Source organism: Chiloscyllium punctatum, chromosome 15, assembly GCF_047496795.1.
Source record: "Chiloscyllium punctatum isolate Juve2018m chromosome 15, sChiPun1.3, whole genome shotgun sequence".
Classification (NCBI taxonomy): Eukaryota; Metazoa; Chordata; class Chondrichthyes; order Orectolobiformes; family Hemiscylliidae; genus Chiloscyllium; species Chiloscyllium punctatum.
The window spans coordinates 48,858,974-48,876,452 of record NC_092753.1 but is presented as its reverse complement, the minus strand read 5'-3'; the positions used below and the strand labels follow the sequence as shown (position 1 = coordinate 48,876,452).

The window sequence follows — 17,479 nt, the reverse complement described above, 5'->3', positions numbered from 1 at the left end:
ATTGGGGACTCAATAGTTCGGGGCACAGATAGGCGGTTTTGTGGGGGCGAGAGAGACTCACGTTTGGTATGTTGCCTCCCAGGTGCAAGGGTACGTGACATCTCTGATGGTGTTTTCCGGGTCCTTAAGGGGGAGGGGGAGCAGCCCAGCCCGAAGTCATGGTCCACATTGGCACCAACGACATAGGTAGGAGGAGGGCTGAGGATGTTAGGCAGGCTTTCAGGGAACTAGGCTGGAAGCTCAGAGTTAGAACAAACAGAGTTGTTGTCTCTGCTTTGTTACCCGTGCCACGTGATAGAGAGTCGAGGAATAAGGAGAGAGAACAGTTAAATGCGTGGCTACAGGGATGGTGCAGGAGGGAGGGATTCCGGTATCTGGATAATTGGGGTTCTTTCTGGGGAAGTTGGGACCTGTATAAACAGGATGGTCTACACCTGAACTGGAGGAGCTCCAGTATCCTTGGGGGGAGGTTTGCTAGTGCTCTTGGGGGGGGGGGTTTAATCTAACTCTGCAGGGGCATGGGAACCTAGACTGTAGCTTTAGGGTGCAGGACCTGGAGTGTCAGGAGGTTAGGAACATGGCATCAATCTCAAAGGAGGGTGCCTGTAAACAGGAAAGTGGCTTGAAGTGTGTATACTTCAATGCAAGAAGTATACGAAATAAGGTAGGTGAACTTGCAGCGTGGGTTAGTACCTGGGATTTCGATGTTGTGGCTATTACGGAGACATGGGTAGAACAGGAACAGGATTGGCTGTTGCAGGTTCCAGCGTTTAAATGTTTTAGTAGGGTCAGAGGTGGGGGTAAAAGAGGGGGAGGTGTGGCATTGCTTGTCAAGGATAGTATTACAGCGGTGGAAAGAACGATGGATGAAGACTCGCCATCTGAGGTAGTTTGAGCTGAGGTTAGGAATAGGAAAGGTGAGGTCACCCTGTTAGGAGTTTTCTACAGGCCTCCTAATAGTCCTAGAGACATAGAAGAAAGGATTGCGAGGATGATTCAGGAGAAGAGTGAAAGTAATAGGGTGGTTGTTATGGGGCCTTCAACTTTCCTGATATTGACTGGGAAAGCTATAGCTCGAGTTCGTTAGTTGGGTCGGTGTTTGTCCAATGTGTGCAGGAGGGTTTCCTGACACAATATGTAGACAGGCTAACAAGAGGTGAGGCCATACTGGATTTGGTTCTGGGTAACGAACCAGGCCAGGTGTTAGAATTGGAGATAGGTGAGCACTTTGGGGACAGTGACCACAATTCGGTGACTTTTACTCTAGTGATGGAGAGGGATAAGTGTGCACTGCAGGGCAAGAGTTATAGCTAGGGGCAGGGAAACTATGATGCGGTGAGGCACAACTTAGGATGCATGGCTTGGAAAAGAAGGCTTCAAGGCAAGGGCGCAATTGATATGTGGAGCTTGTTCAAGGAGCAACTATTGAGTGTCCTTGATAAGTATGTACCTGTCGGGCAGGGAGGAAAGGGTCGTGTGAGGGAGCCGTGGTTTAATAAGGAATTGGAATCCCTTGTTACAGGGAAGAGGGTGGCCTATGTAAAGATGAGGCGTGAAGGTTCAATTGGGGCGATTGAGAGTTATAAGGTAGCCAGGAAGGATCTGAAGAAAGAGCTAAGAGCAGCAAGGAGGGGACATGAAAAGTCCTTAGTTGGTAGGATTAGGGAAAACCATACCAGGCAACATCCTGGTAAACCTCCTCTGCACCCGTTCCAGTGCCTCCACATCCTTCCTATAGTATGGCGACCAAAACTGCACACAATACTCCGGATGCGGCCGCACCAGAGTCTTATACAACTGCAGCATGACCTCAGGACTCCGGAACTCAATTCCTCTACCAATAAAAGCCAGTACGCCATATGCCTTCTTCACCGCACTATTTACGGGGGTGGCAACTTCCAGAGATCTGTGTACATGGACACCAAGATCCCTCTGCTCATCCACACTACCAAGTATCCGACCATGAGCCCAGTACCCCATCTTTTTGTTACTCATACCAAAGTGAATCACCTCACACTTACCCTCATTGAACTCCATTTGCCACCTTTCTGCCCAGCTCTGCAAACGTACTTAAAGAACCATTAAATATCTATGAGACAAGATTTGTATTCTGCCTTGTGATGTCAGAAACCTTTGTATCAATTATACTTAAATAAGATACAAAAAATGCTGTTTACTTGTAATGTCCAGAGGTTCACTGGGAGTGCCTCCAACATGAAGACTGCCAGACTCCTTTGGTGGCACTCTGGATCTCTTCCATGGTTTTCAGAAAGAAAGTGTCCGCGATCTGAAGCTGGTGTCATCCAAAATTTACTTTAACAGTGGGGCAGGCTTGAGAAGCTGAATGAGCCTGTGCCTGCTTCTATTTCTTATGATCTTACAGTATTACAGGCATAACGTCACATAGCATAGAAAACAGGTCCTTCAGTCCACCTCATCTATGCTGACCAAGAAGCATCAAACTACGCTAATGCCATTTACCTATACTTTGTCCATAGCCTACTATGAATTTTAAGTGCTTATCTGGAGATTTGTGTAATGTTGCAAGAGTACCTGACTCTATTACCCTCTCAGGCAGCATGTTCTATATTTCTACCAGCTTCCGGGTGATTTATTTTTCCTCAGATCCCCTCTACTTACTTCTCACTTTCAACTTGTGCCGCTCAATTTTCAATTTTAGACAAGTCTGCCACGGGGAAAAGGTTGTCACGATCCACTTTGTGTATGCCTCTCATAATTTTGCATACCTCAATCAGGTACCAGTTAGCCTGCTCTACTTATAGAGTCATTGAGTCGCACAGCACAGAAACGGGTCATTTGGCCCAACTACTTTATGCCAACTAGTTTTCCTAAATTGAACAAGTCCCATTTGCCTGTGCTTGGCCCACATCTCTCTAAACCTTTCCTACCCATGTACCCATCCAAATCTCTTTTAAATGTTCTAATTGGACCCACCTCTACCACTTCTTCTGACAGTTCATTCCATATATACCACCCTCTGAGTGAAAATGGGCAAATGGTAAAGTTCTTGGCAGTGTCGATGAACAGGTAGATCTGAGTGTCTTGCTGCATAAATCCCTGAATGTTGCCACCCAGGTCAATAGGGTTGTTAAGAAGGCATATGGTGTGTTGGCGTTTATTGCTAGGGGGATTGAGTTTCATAGCCATGAGGTCATGCTTCAGCTGTACAAGACACTTGTAAGGCCGCACCTGGAGTATTGCATGCAGTTCTGGTCACTGCATTATAGGAAGGTTGTGGAAACTTTGGAAAGGGTTCTGCGGAGATTTAGTAGGATGTTGCTCGATGTGGAAGGAAGGTCTTACAGGGAAAGGCTGAGGGAACTGAGACTGTTTTCGTTGGAAAGAAAAGGTTAAGAGGTGATTTAATCATGACGTATAAGATAATCAGAGGATTAGAAAGGGTGGACAGTGAGAGCCTTTTTCCTTGGATGGTGAAGGAATATAGCTTTAAATTGAGGTGTGATAGATTTAGGACAGATATTGGGGGTAGTTTCTTCACTCAGAGTAGTAGGGGCCTTGCCTGCAACAATAGTAGACTCGCCGAAGTTAAGGGCATTTAAATGGGCATTGGACGTACATATGGATAATAATGAAACGGTGTAGGTTAGATGGGCATCAGATTATTTCCGCAGGTTGGCGCAACATCGAGGGCTGAACGGCCTGTACCGCACTGTAACATTCTATGTTTTATATGTTTAGGTCCCTTTTAAATCTTACCCCTCTCGCCTTAAACCTATGCCTTCGAGTTTTGGACTCCCCTACACGGAGGAAAAGACCTTGTCTATTCATCTTATCTATGTATCTCATGATTTTATAAATCATTACAATGTCCTCCCTCTACCTCTTGCCCCTTGGAGAAAAATGTCACAGCCAATCCAGCCTCTCCTTATAACTCAAACCTTTCAGTCTTAGTAACGTTATTGTAAATATTTTTTGCACCCTTTCCAGTTTACTAACAGGGTTCGTGATGTCTCTGATCGTGTTTTCGGGATCCTTGAGGGGGAGGGGGAGCAGCCCCAAGTCGTGGTCCACATAGGCACCAACGACATAGGTAGGAAGAGGGATGGGGATTTAAGGCAGAAATTCAGGAAGCTAGGGTGGAAGCTTAAAGCTAGGATGAACAGAGTTGTTGTCTCTGGTTTGTTGCCTGTGCCACGTGCTAGTGAGGCAAGGAATAGGGAGAGAGAGGAGTTGAACACGTGGCTACAGGGATGGTGCAGAAGGGAGGATTTTGGATTTGTGGATAATTGGGGCTCTTTCTGGGTTAGGTGGGACCTCTACAAGCAGGATGATCTTCATCTGAACCAGAGGGGTACCAATATTGTGGGGGGGAATTCACTAAAGCTGTTGGGGTGGGTTTAAACTAATCCAGCAGGGGGATGGGAACCAAAATTGTAGTTCGAGTATAGAAAAGGTTGAGAGTAGGGAGGTCCGAAATCAAGTTTCAGGGACGCAATGTGGCACCAGCAAGCAAGAAATTGGTTTGAAGTGTGTCTACCTCAACACCAGGAGCATCCGGAATAAGGTGGGTGAACTTACAGCATGGGTTGGTACCTGGGACTTCGATGTTGTGGCCATTTCAGAGACATGGATAGAGAAGGGACAGGAATGGTTGTTGCAGGTTCCAAGATTTAGATTTTTCAGTAAGAACAGAGAAGATGGTAAAAGAGGGGGGACTCGGATGTCTGGGGACTCGTCAACTGAAGTAGTATGGGCTGAGGTTAGAAACAGGAAAGGAATGGTCAACCTATTGGGAGTTTTCTATAGGCCTCTGAATAGTTCCAGAGATGTAGAGGAAAGGATAGCAAAGATGATTCTCGATAGGAGTGAGAGAGACAGGTAGTTATCACGGGGGACTTCAACTTTCCAAATATTGACTGGAAACATGATAGTACGAGTACTATAGATGGGTCAGTTTTTATCCAGTGTGTGCAGGAGGGCTTCCTGACACAGTATGTTGACAGCCCAACAAGGGGCGAAGCCACATTATATCCGGTACTGGGTAATGAGCCCGGCCAAGTGTTAGACTTGGAAGTAGGTGACCACTTTGGAGATAGCGATCAATTTTGTTATGTTTACTTTAGTGATAGAAAGGGATAGGTGTATACCACTGGACAAAAGTTACAGCTGGGGGAAAGGCAATTATGATGCGATTAGGCAAGATTTAGGAAGCATAGGATGGGGAAGGAAACTGCAGGGGATGGGCACATTAGAAATGTGAAGCTTCTTCAAGGAAAAGCTCCTAGATTAGTATGTACCTGTCAGGCAGGGAGGAAGCTGTACAGCGCAGGAGCTGTGGTTTACAAAGGAAATGGAATCTCTGGTCAAGAGGAAGAAGAAGGCTTATGTTAGATGAGATGTGAAGGCTCAGTTAGGGCGCTTGAGGGTTACAAGATAGCCAGGAAAGACCTAAAGAGAGAGCTCAAAAGAGCCAGGAAGAGACATGAGAAATTGTTGACAGATAGGATCAGAGTAAACCTGATCGAGAGATATATAGATATATAGGCTTTCTATAGATATTTAAGGAATAAAAGAATGACGAGAGTAAGATTAGGGCCAATCAAGGATAGTAGTGGGAAATTATGTGTGGAGTCAGAGGAGATAGGGGAAGCACTTAATGAATATTTTTCAACAGTATTCACTCTAGAAAATGACAATGTTGTCGAGGAGAATACTGAGATAAAGGCTACTAGACTAGGTGTGATTGAGGTTCACAAGGAAGAGGTATTCGAAATCCTGCAGAGTGTGAAAATAGATAAGTCCCCTAGGATCCTCTGGGAAGCCAGGGAGGAGTTTGCCGAGCCTTTTGCATTGATCTTTAAATCGTCATTTTCTACAGGAATAGTGTCAGAAGACTGGAGGATAGCAAATGTGGTTCCCCTGTTCAAGAAGGGGAGTAGAGACAACCCTGGTAATTATAGACCAGTTAGCCTTACTTCAGTTGTTGGTAAAGTGTTGGAAAAGGTTATAAGAGACAGGATTTATAAACATCTACAAAAGAATAATTTGATTAGGGATAGTCAGCACAGTTTTGTGAAGGGTAGGTCGTGCCTCACAAACCTTATTGAGTTCTTTGAGAAGGTGACCAAACAGGTAGATGAGAGTAAACCGGTTGATGTGGTGTATATGGATTTCAGCAACGAATCCAATAAGGTTCCCCGTAGTAGGCTATTGTACAAAATGCGGAAGAATGGGATTGTGGGAGATATAGCAGTTTGGATCAGTAATTGGCTTGCTGAAAGAAGATAGAGGGTGGTGGTTGATGGGAAATGTTCATCCTGGAGTCCAGTTACCAGTAGTGTACCGCATTTTTATAAACAAACTGGATGAGGGCGTAGAAGGGTGGGTTCGTAAATTTGCAGACGACACTAAGGTCGGTAGAGTTGTGGACAGTGACGAAGGATGTTGTAGGTTACAGAGAGACATAGATAAGCTGCAGAGCTGGGCTGAGAGGTGGCAAATGGAGTTTAATGCGGACAAGTGTGAGGTGATTCACTTTGGTCGGAGTAACTAGAATGCAAAGTACTGGGCTAATGGTAAGATTCTTGGTAGTGTAGATGAGCCGAGAGGTCTCGGTGTCCAAGTACACAGATCCTTGAAAGTTGCCATCCAGGTTGACAGGGTCGTTAAGAAAGCATACAGTGTTTTAGCTTTTATTAATACAGGGATCAAGTTCCGGAACCATGAGGTTATGCTACAGCTGTACAAAACTCTGGTGCGGCCACACTTGGAGTATTGTGTATAGTTCTGGTCACCTAGGATTTTGCCTGGTATGGAGGGAAAGGTCTTTACAAGGTAAAGCTGAGGGACTTGAGGCTGTTTTTGTTAGAGAGAAGAAAGTTGAGAGGTGACTTAATAGAGACATATAAGATAATCCGAGGGTTAGATAGGGTGGACAGGGAGATCCTTTTTACAAGTATGGTGACGGTGAGCACAGGGGGTATAGCTTTAAACTGAGGGGTGATAGATATAGGACAGATGTCAGAGGTAGTTTGTTTACTCAGAGAGTAGTAAGGCTATGGAATGCTTTGCCTGCAATGGTAGTAGATTCGCCAACTTTAAGTACATTTAAGCCGTCATTGGACAAGCATATGGATGTACATGGAATAGTGTATGTTAGATGGGCTTCAGATTGGTATGACAGGTCGGCGCAACATCGAGGGCCAAAGGGCCTGTACTGCGCTGCAATGTTCTACGTTCTATCTTTCCCACAGCAGGATGATTAGAATTATACACAGTACTCTGAATGTGGCCTTACTAATGTCTTATATAGCCACAACATAATATCCTGACTCCTATACTCAATGCACTGACCAATGAAGGCAAGCATGCCAAATGCTTCCACACTATCTTGTCCACTTATGACTCCACTTTCGAGGAACTACACATCTGCACTCTTACCTGCCTTTGTTTGGCAATACTCCCCAGGGCCTGCTATTAACTGTATAATTCCTGTCCTCAGCTGCGATTGTAACATAAACATAAATTAACTGTTGTATTTCCTACTTATAACAATGTGCACACTTCAAACAAAAACTTCACTAGGTGTATAAAGTTCTTTAAACATCTAATGATCATGAAAATGCTGAATGAATGCATGTTTTTCTTTCTATTCAATTTCTCTAGTGTCATAATCGCAGACATCTAGATTCCTCTAATTTCTGCTTCACCAACGTCCCTAATTTTAAATCTCTTGACCACTGGCAGCCATGCCTTCAGCTGCCTGAGCCCTAAGCTTTAAAAGTCCCACACTAAACCGGACACCCTTTACTTTGCTTTCCTTCTTCAAAATACTATCAAAATCTACATCTTTGACCAAGCATTTGGTCATTTTATGAGTTGTTAATTATGCCAATAGCTATCCACCCTCTTCCAATAAATTAGATCACAGACTACAGAAAGTTGGTTTCTCACCAAAATCCAAACACATCACTGTTAAACACTAAAATGGAATAATTGGAATTAGGTTTGGTTCCTAATCAAAAGTTGATAATTTTTAACGCATGTTTCCACCTACCCAACACATTCTCACTTAGCGATGTGGGAGGTAGTCAAGATTCCTGTTCCTCCCAATCCACTTGTTTTCTAAAACATGATCCAATACATTAGTCTTTGCACCTTTTTAATAATATTTTTTATAGAACAGTAAAGTTAGATTGGTGCATAAGATTATATAATTTGCTTAGTCTTGCTGAATTTGCAGAAATGACTTAGCCCTAATACTAAGCTATGGACACAACAACATGAGCAAAAGTGATGACTTCAGTGGGAATGGGTTTGCTGATAATTATAAGGTTAGATTGGCTAGGGCATTGCTATTTTTATTAAGTTTCCATGCTTGATGAAAAGAGAACCAAACAGAGGAAATGGAAAGTTCTGAAGATCACAGGACAGGATATTTTAATGTTAGGAACAAGAGTCATGTGTGATTTCTTTTTAAAATAACCCATGTAAATGGAGAACTGAGTGCATAAACAAGGGCATATCATTCATGATGTAATTATGGTCCATGAAGTAATGTTGCGAAAATGAGATAAATACATTAGAGAGTGGTTGAATTGTTGAGACATTTTTGAACTATCTGAGGGTGTTTCCTCCCATGTGCTTACTTTGACTTCTCAATAAAATGTTGTGTGATTTACTTTACAGTTGTCTTGTATCAAGTGTCTTTAGACACTCTGTACAACAAAAGTGGATCATGCAGGTCTATCTTCATACTTTGGAAAGCCAGAAGTGATAAAAATATTTTTAGAATACTGCAAGGATCACTCACATGCAAACACACCAAAACCCATTTAATTTCAAAATAAAATTAAATGTAAATAAATTAAATGTATCAAGCTAACTCGTATACTGAATTTTCTTTATACTTCTCTGAAGTACATATTGTGTTGCAGACATAGCACCTCGTGGACACCTGTGTCATCCACAGTGGTCACATCTGATGTAAAAGTCTTTAGCTCAAGGAACATCAACTCAGTTAACAAGCTGGAAATCAAACTTTGGATACTCTAATATATAATTGAGGAGGAAGTTACCTGGATACTTTGTTCCAGCAGGCAGATGGATCTCTCATGCTAGGTTAGTGGTTTTCAAACTGTGAGTCGCAGAACCACTGAAAGGGTCTCAAAGATGTGTTTGTAGCCTCAAACTGCCTTTCTCCAGGCAAATATAGTAGCTATGGAGAAGAGACTGTCCAGTCTGGAGTTTGAGGCCAGACAGCAACAGATTTACTGGATCACTGGCACCAACCAGTAAAGGAAACAGTGAGCCCAAAAGGTTATTTAACATGAACAATCAGCAAATGCCAATTGGGCAAATGTTTGCGTACTGATGTGTGTTCGATCAGAAATAAACAAGCACTGACCAAATGTGGGAGCAACCAGGAGTGTATATAGCTAGGGGAGCTTGTAGTAATATTGAAAGACATTGGGTTCACTTGTCGTAAGATTTAGGGGTGAAATCTTCTGCTCAGTCAATATTGAATGTTGAAGAAGCAATCTAACAATTTAAAGATGGAGGCGGGGTTTCAAGAGAGAACGTGGTAAGGTACTGCATGTGTACACTAAGTGTTAGGAAAGGTGGGGATGACGATGCAATACAAACCTTTTGCTCAGAGATGGGCCAATGTAATCCGGTCAGCATAGATAAAGAAACACAAACCAAAACCTACTAAATTTCCAGTTGCAGTTTTCATGCCTTGATGTAGTAAAAGGATAGCTGCTTGTGGAGTGAGAGACAGAGACACAGAGAAACAAAGACAGAAAGAGACAACACAGCTAGTACTTTGAATAACAATAAAAACTGTTTTCCACAAAAGCAACTAAATTGGTGAGAGTTGGTTCTCTATTCAAAAAGATAGAATAGATAGGAGGTTTGGAGGTTTTTGGAATCACTACAATCAGTTGGTTTGGGATGTTGCAACCTGGCATGACAGGGACAAGCAAGCCGCCTGCTAAACTGGAAGCAAACTTTGAACTCAATCTTGTAATTTTATATTACTACCAGCAAAAGAGGTACTCAATTACATTAATTAGTTAATCTAAAAGTAGTTTTAATTTGATGTAATGGTTGCCTCAAGTATTGTTTGATCATGTTGATTTTAGTTTATTAGTTACAGTAATAGTCTAAAAACAAAGTTTTTGTTCTGTTCACTTCTGTTGCTTGCTGGGAAATTCAACTTTTGTAAAACAACATTTATGTCCATAAAGATCATAAAATTGTCATATAAAAATTTTATTTAGTGAAAATTTTAAATAATTTTTGGAAGTACTTTGTCAATATTGCAGACAAATTATCGGAAATTTCTATGTTAATAGTCTCAGGTAAAGCAGCAGTACTTAATTCATTAAAAAATGCCAAAAGTATTATGCAGGAAAATTGAAACAAATAAAATCCTTTATAAAAAGAATAGTAAATCAGGAAGCTTCTATGAACAGAGAAATAGAGCTAACATTTATGGTCAACTTAATTAGAAATGCTTAAGTCATACCTTACAGGTTCTTGCCAACGTTTTAGCCAGCTGCAGCAATTAGCCATGAGACTAAACATCCCTTTTCAGAATTCTGTAAGCAATTTCAGCAAATGCACGAACAACGGAGACGTAAACATCTGAAACAAAATCAAGAAAACCAAGAAGAATAAACATGCAAAGTTAATGGGAAATGATTTAAGTCATTTAGACTATTTACATAACAAGTCAGAAAATCTAAAACCTCCTTCCTTACTAAATAGAGTCATAAAGCACAGAAGAGGCCTTTCAACACATCAAGACTATGCCAATTAATCCCCACTAATTCCATTTTCTAGCACTTGGTCCATTGCCTTGAATGTTCTGACATTTCGAAGGTTCATCCATGTACTTATAGAGTTGTAGAGTATGGAAACAGACCCTTCAGTCCAACTCATCCATGCCAATCAAATTTCCCAAACTAAACTAATCCTAATTGCCTATGCTTAGCCATATCCTGCTAAACCTTTCCTATTCATGTACCTGTCCAAATATCTTTTAAATGTTGCAACTGTACCTGCATTTACCAATTCCTCTGGCAATTCATTCCACATATGAACCAACCTCTGTGTGAAAAGGTTCCCCCTCAGGTCCCTTTTAAGTTTTTATCCTCTCACCTCAAAATTATGCCCTCTGCTTTTGAACTCCTCTAGCCTAGGGAAAAGATCTTTCCTAATCACCTTACCTATATCCCTCTTGATTTAATAAATCTCTATAAAGTCACCCCTTAGCCCCCTATGCTTAAATGAAAAAAGTCACAGCCACTCCTTATAACTCAAACCCTCCAGTCTAGTAACATTCTGCTAAATCTTCTCTGCACCCTTTCCAACTTAATAACATCCTTTCTATAGCAGGGCGACCAGAATTGTACACAATACTACAAAAGTGGCTTCACCAGTAGTCTGTACAACTGCAACATAACATTCCAACTCCTATACTCAATGGTCTGAGCAATGAAGGCAAGCATGCCAAATGCCTTCTTTACCACTCTGTCTACCTGTGACGTAACTTTCAAGGAACTATGTACCTGAATGCCAACACTCCTCAAGTTCTGCCCTTGCTTGTCTTACCAAAATGTAACACCTCATATTTATCTAACTTCAACTTCATCTGCCACTCCTCCTTAGACTCACTGGTCTACAGTTCCCAGGCTTCTCTAGTGTCATAATTCCCTTGTGAACATTTTGGCCTATTAGTGTATGCATGTGGAGGGCAATTTTGTTTCGGTGGTGTTTGGGAGCAGGGAAGAGATTATCAGTTAAGACCACGGGTCTTCTACCCAATGTTTGTTATATTACATTTAGCCATCTGCATTCTTGTAATCCTTCAACTGGACCTTGTTTAACATAGCTAGTTTAAGTCACTCATTCTGTTATATTTATAAATTATATCTAATCTCAAGACTGAACTTCTTCCTTTTTTTTCTCAGTGGCTTTTCACTTCTTTCATACACTGTTTTACTATGTGTTTTATTCTACTCAATGCTAAGCTCCGGGTATATTGTGTTTTTCATATTCTCAGGCTGTCGCAAAACTTAGCAACCAATAGTTTATTTTCAAAGTGCCATCATTATTACTGTGTAGCCAAATGCAGCTAAGTTGCAAAAAGTGGGATTTTATGCACAGCAAAATTAACGTTCCTTGGTATGTTTGAAATAAAAATAAATGATGCCAAGATAGCAAGACCTCCCTAGGCTTCTTCGTTTTGTTTCGTGAAATATTTCACACTCATTTGAACAAGGAAATGGAGCGTTGATTTGCCACCCTCCAAAACAATAAATTTTACATTGAATTATTCTACAAATGTTTTTTATTCATTCACAGGATGTGAACATTTCTTGCTAAACCAGCATTTATTATCCATCCCAATTGCTAAGTGAGCTATTAAGAGTCAACCCACATTGTTAGAGTCACATGCAGGCTAGACCAGGTGAGGATGACGTTTCCTTTCTTAAAGGACATTAGTGAACCAGATAGGTTCTCTTGACAATCAGCAATGATGATCATGCAACTCTTATTTCCAAGTCTCCAGAATATTGCCTGTACCACTGAACTAATAGTCCAGGGATAATACCATCAGGCTGTCACCTCCTCTATTAGGTTAGGTAAAGCTATGTAGCTTTCCAACCCCAAAGAACAAATATACAGTTTTCATCATATTTTCTGACTCATTGAACCATACCTCTTTATAATTCTAGAGAATCAAAGTACATTTGAAAATGTGAACAAGGGAGGGAAATACAGGACTGAAACAGATTTTGAAAGGACTTAATGTTTTCCAATATATAATGGAATGTAATTCCAAATTGAGCAATATATTTGAGAAATAGTATAATAGATATTGAATCAAAAAGTATCAACCTTTTTCATGACTGAACAGGAGATTCACCGGGATGTTGTCTGGGATGGAGAGTTTTAGTTATGATGAGAGAATGAGTAGACTGGAAACTGACAGGGACATGATAGAGATGTATAAAATTGTGAGGGGCACAGATAGGTTAGATGGGAAGTATCCTTTGCCTTTGGTGGAGGGATCAATGACCAGGGGCACAGATTTAAGAAAAGAGATTGTTTGGGGTGTAAAGAAAACATTTTTCACCCATAGGGTGGTGGGAATCTGGAATTCACTACGTGTAGGGTGGGAGAGGCAGAAACGCTCACAACATTTAAGAGGAATCTAGATGTCCACTTGTGATGCCATGGCGTCCAAGGCTATGGGTCAAGTGCTGGAAAATGACCGTAGAAGAATTAGTTGGCTCTTTTGATCAGTGAAAACTTGATTGGTGAAGGGCCTTCTCCCGGGCTGTAGACATCCATGCTACTATGTCTATGACTCTATTTTACTCAGTCATTAGTTAACATCTGTAAAAGTTTGGAGGAATTAAGGAAGTGATGCCTTTTCCCACCCCTATAATAAAAGGACCATGACAAATGGCATTTATATAGCTCTTTTAACATGGTAAAACATCTCAAGGTGTTTCAGAGGAGTATTAGTAAAATCTGACATGAACCATACTAAAAACAATCGTGATTTCATCTATTACCTTTCATGATCGCAGGAAAGCCAAAGGATTTTACAGTCAATGACTAACCAGCTAAGAGAACAAATGACTCTCCAAATTAGCCTCTATCTGCACAAAAAACAATGTTAGCACACCTAACATAAAAGAATATTAGGGTCAGAAGACCAAAAGCTTTGTTAAAGATTTAAAGGACAGCTTTACAAGTAGAAGCTTCAACGAGATCATCGCTCATTCTTCAAACATATAGAGAATACATGTCAGACCTATCATCCCAGGAACAACTCTGAAATAGAGGTGTGCAACAAAATTTATCAACAACATATTTCTTGAGGTAAGGGTACCAAATCTGCACATAGGCTCGGTCATAGAGTCATAGAATTGTACAGCACAGAAACAGAACCTTCAGTCCAATTTGTCCAGACCAACCAGGTCTCCAAAATAAATCTAGTCTCATTTGGATCATATGCCTCTAAACACTTCCTATTCACATACCGATCCAGATGTCTTTTAAATATTGTATTTGTCCCAGCTTCCAACACTTCCTCTGCTCATTCCATACACGCACCATCCTCATCGAGAAAAAGTTGCCCCTTCGGTCTGAACCCTTCCAATATTCACAACATCCTTCCTATGGCAGGGAGACCAGAACTACACACAGTATTCCAATAGTGGCCTAACCAATGTCGTATATAGTCACAACATGACCTCCCAACTCCTATACTCAATCCACTGGCCAAATAAGGCAAACATACCAAACATCTACCTGCGACTGCATTTTCAAAAAACTATGAACCTGCACTCCAAGGTCTTTTTGTTCACCAACAGTAGCCAGGACCTTACCATTAAGTGTATAAGTCCTGCCCTGATTTGCCTTTCCAAAATGCAGCACCTCACCTAAATTAAACTTCACCTGCCACTCCTCAGGCCATTGGCCCATCTGATGAAGATCTCATTGAATTCGGAGGTAGTCATCTTCGCTGTCCACTACGCCTCCAATTTTGGTCACCTGCAAATTTACTAACCATACCTATGCTGACATCCAAATCGGTCTGATCAAACTCTTACATAATTGAACTAAAACTTCATTACTCCTACTTGTAAACCTTCTTGCAAGAAAGGCTAACGTTATTAGCTTTCCTATAGCTTGCTGCACCTACATATTAGTTTTCATTGACTTATCCACAAGGATACCTAGTCCCCTTTGTTCATCGAGATTTTCTAACCTTTTAAGAACTGCTCCACATATCTGAATTGTATAAACGGGCAAAAGTAAGGACTGCAGATGCTGGACATTAGAGTCGAGAGTGTGGTATTGGAAAAGCACAGCAGGTAAAGCAGTATCCAAGGAGCAGGAAAATTGAAGTTTTGGGAAGGGCTTTCGCTCGAAATGTCGATTTACCTGCTCCTCAAATGCTGCCTGACCTGCTGTGCTTTTCCAGCACCACTCTCTCGACTCTAAATTGTATAAATGATTCAATGTGCGAGCATGTAAACTTAAAAATGTCAAGTGAAATATCTACTGGGCAACTTTATTATAACTTAGGAGTGGAGAATTTAATAAACACTAAATACATATGGAATTCAGCAGCTTTGTTGTTTTGCTGTTGTATTAATTTGAAACGACCTCTACTAAGCTTAAGACCAGATGTGGGATAGGGATCATTTTATTGCATGTTCAGCTCTGTTCAGACAGATGTGATGGTTCTGAGAAGAAACTTCAGCTTCAGATTTTTACATTTCCAAACTTTTATTTCTTGGCAGCTGTGTTCTTTTACTAATTATTTCTTTTCTGCTTGTTTCTTCACTTTTTTTAACTACTTGCCCTGGGTTTTCTCCTTTGCAATTGAGCCTTTCTCCACCTTCCTTCTGATATTGACCCTCATCTGGCACCAGAGTTTGTCTGTACCTTTATTGAGACCAGGGACATTCCCTTGCACTTGCTGCAAGCTGCCACAACCCTGTTGCTGTTTCACAAAGCTGCAAATGATAAGAGACATCAGAACAATTTGCATGCTTAGCAGGCACGAGCCACCCTGCATTCATATCATACAAATCAAAACAAAAAAAAGTCAGAACTGATTTCACAGTGACCAGGAGAGATTGAACAGGTTAGGGTAACTTCTAAAGATAAAGACTTGCAATTGTGGAAAGAATCCAAAACTAGAGACTATATATTTAATAATTTGGGAGTACAGATCAAAAAGCAATGGCATAATAATCAGTCTATTTTACTATGGCTGAGATTCATTTGGGTAGAACATCAAGACCACCTCCTCTTCTCTTCACTATATTCTTGTATATATACCCAAGAAAAAGACATTTTGTCAATGCTTTTCAACTTGCATTCAACAGGACAATTTGCCAAAAATATCAACTTAAAGGGAAACAGCATTTACACAGTTTGAGAAGAGTGTTGATTTGGTTGACAAGCAGTCGAATTCGTTGAGGTTTTCAACAAAACGTCCTTTTGCAGCAATACTATAAAATCAAAAAGGAAATAACAAGAAATTGATTTACTTAGGAGTAAATGGTTCAGGCAACTGGCTTGGATGCTTTCAAATAAATACGCTGAAAGGCTGAGATTTCTGATAGATAAAATGAGAGGAGACGGGAATATGAATGCTAGCACAGGCTAGTTGAGCAGCTTATTGTGCTGGTGTACGGCTTGTTGTATATTTCACAGAGGACTGCCAATGTCAATTTCAGGCAAACCTTTGTTTAGAAAATGCAGTGCCATAACGCTGTCACAAATCATTGGGCTGGTTGTACCAAGCAAGCAAGTCAGAACGTGCAAAGAAAGGTGGGACACAAATAGTCGCTAAAGAGACAGTTTCAAAAAAATGATAACGCATTGCTTTTAAAACAAAAACTTTTGCCCGCGAGCAACGTGAAAGGAACTCAACCAAGCCCAGCGGTGGGACTGATGTACCGTACGGCTTTCCTTGATCCCCACCACATGGGCCCACCTTCCAAGTGTGAAGGAAAGGACATTACTGCCTCAAGATGAGACATCTTTAAAGGGCCTGCACTTCTTGCCCACTTCCCGACATCAGACGGTGGAACTCCGGGATTCTTCTTTCCCCGATCCAGGGAAGCAGGCGCTGCAGGTTTGAACGTGCCCAAGGCCAGCCTCCTCCATAATCACTGCGGGGCTGGATGGACAAGGGGGGGGGGGGGGGGAAACAACACAAAGAAAAGGGTCGCCTGGGCCTCCTGGAGCAGCGGCTGCCCAGCGAGCCCCACGAACCGACAGCGTGGCGGCTGCGGCCCAGCTCGATGTGGATTTACCCCCGCCCCCCCCGGAGAAGCATCACTTACCGCCCGGCCATGGCCGTAGCTCCCCACTCACAGTGTCATATCCGGGTATTCTGCCCCCCCGGCCCCCGACTCCTCCACCACCACCACCACCTCCCGGTTACCCTGGTGTCCGTTGCTAAGCAGGTTGCCAAGTTCCACACCGTCGCCCTGGTGACGGTGGAACCACCCCCCCGCGCGGTGACGTCACAGCCCCGCCGCGCGCCTGCCGGTGCTCGCTGCGGCAGTTTGCCCTGATTCCCCAACCCGAGCGCGCGCGGTGCTGGCACGTGCATCGCTTCCTGCATCCACAGACAAACACGGCAGTGTGGTCGCATACAATCCGACCAAAGTACTGTACATCTAACAACATTGCTCCATTGTTCAGACGGGCACAAGGTGCAGAATCCCAAATCGTACACAACACCGGGAAAACCCGGCAGACTCGGTCAGGATTGGCAATCACACGCGGATATCCACTCTCGAGAGGAAACAGCTCGCGCATTTCTGACAGGAGATCCCCATCAGGGCTCCTTCTGAAATGTGGAAGTATTTCCATTCCTGGCAATGTAGAACAGTCAGGGCGAGAGTAAACCGTGCCCCCTTTCTCACAGCAGGGAACCAGGGTCAGG

At 42.2% G+C, this 17,479-nt stretch overlaps 1 protein-coding gene across 6 annotated transcripts in view; it reads right to left on the bottom strand.

The window, feature by feature from the left end:
- arl13b (ADP-ribosylation factor-like 13b) overlaps positions 1-16,996 on the bottom strand; it is a 107,041-nt gene extending 90,045 nt beyond the window's left edge. For 2 of the 6 annotated variants that reach the window (XM_072585067.1, XM_072585072.1), the window contains exons 1-2: positions 16,872-16,996; positions 10,514-10,632 (exon numbers count right to left, since the gene is read on the bottom strand). In XM_072585067.1, the coding sequence (XP_072441168.1) occupies positions 10,514-10,572 (59 nt within the window). In that variant the 5' untranslated portion in view covers positions 10,573-10,632; positions 16,872-16,996. Of the gene's footprint in view, positions 1-10,513; positions 10,633-15,375; positions 15,531-16,482; positions 16,722-16,871 lie in introns of those variants that run through there. The other 4 variants (XM_072585069.1, XM_072585068.1, XM_072585070.1 and 1 more) reach the window with 4 other exon arrangements.
- Positions 16,997-17,479: the final 483 nt, after the last annotated feature.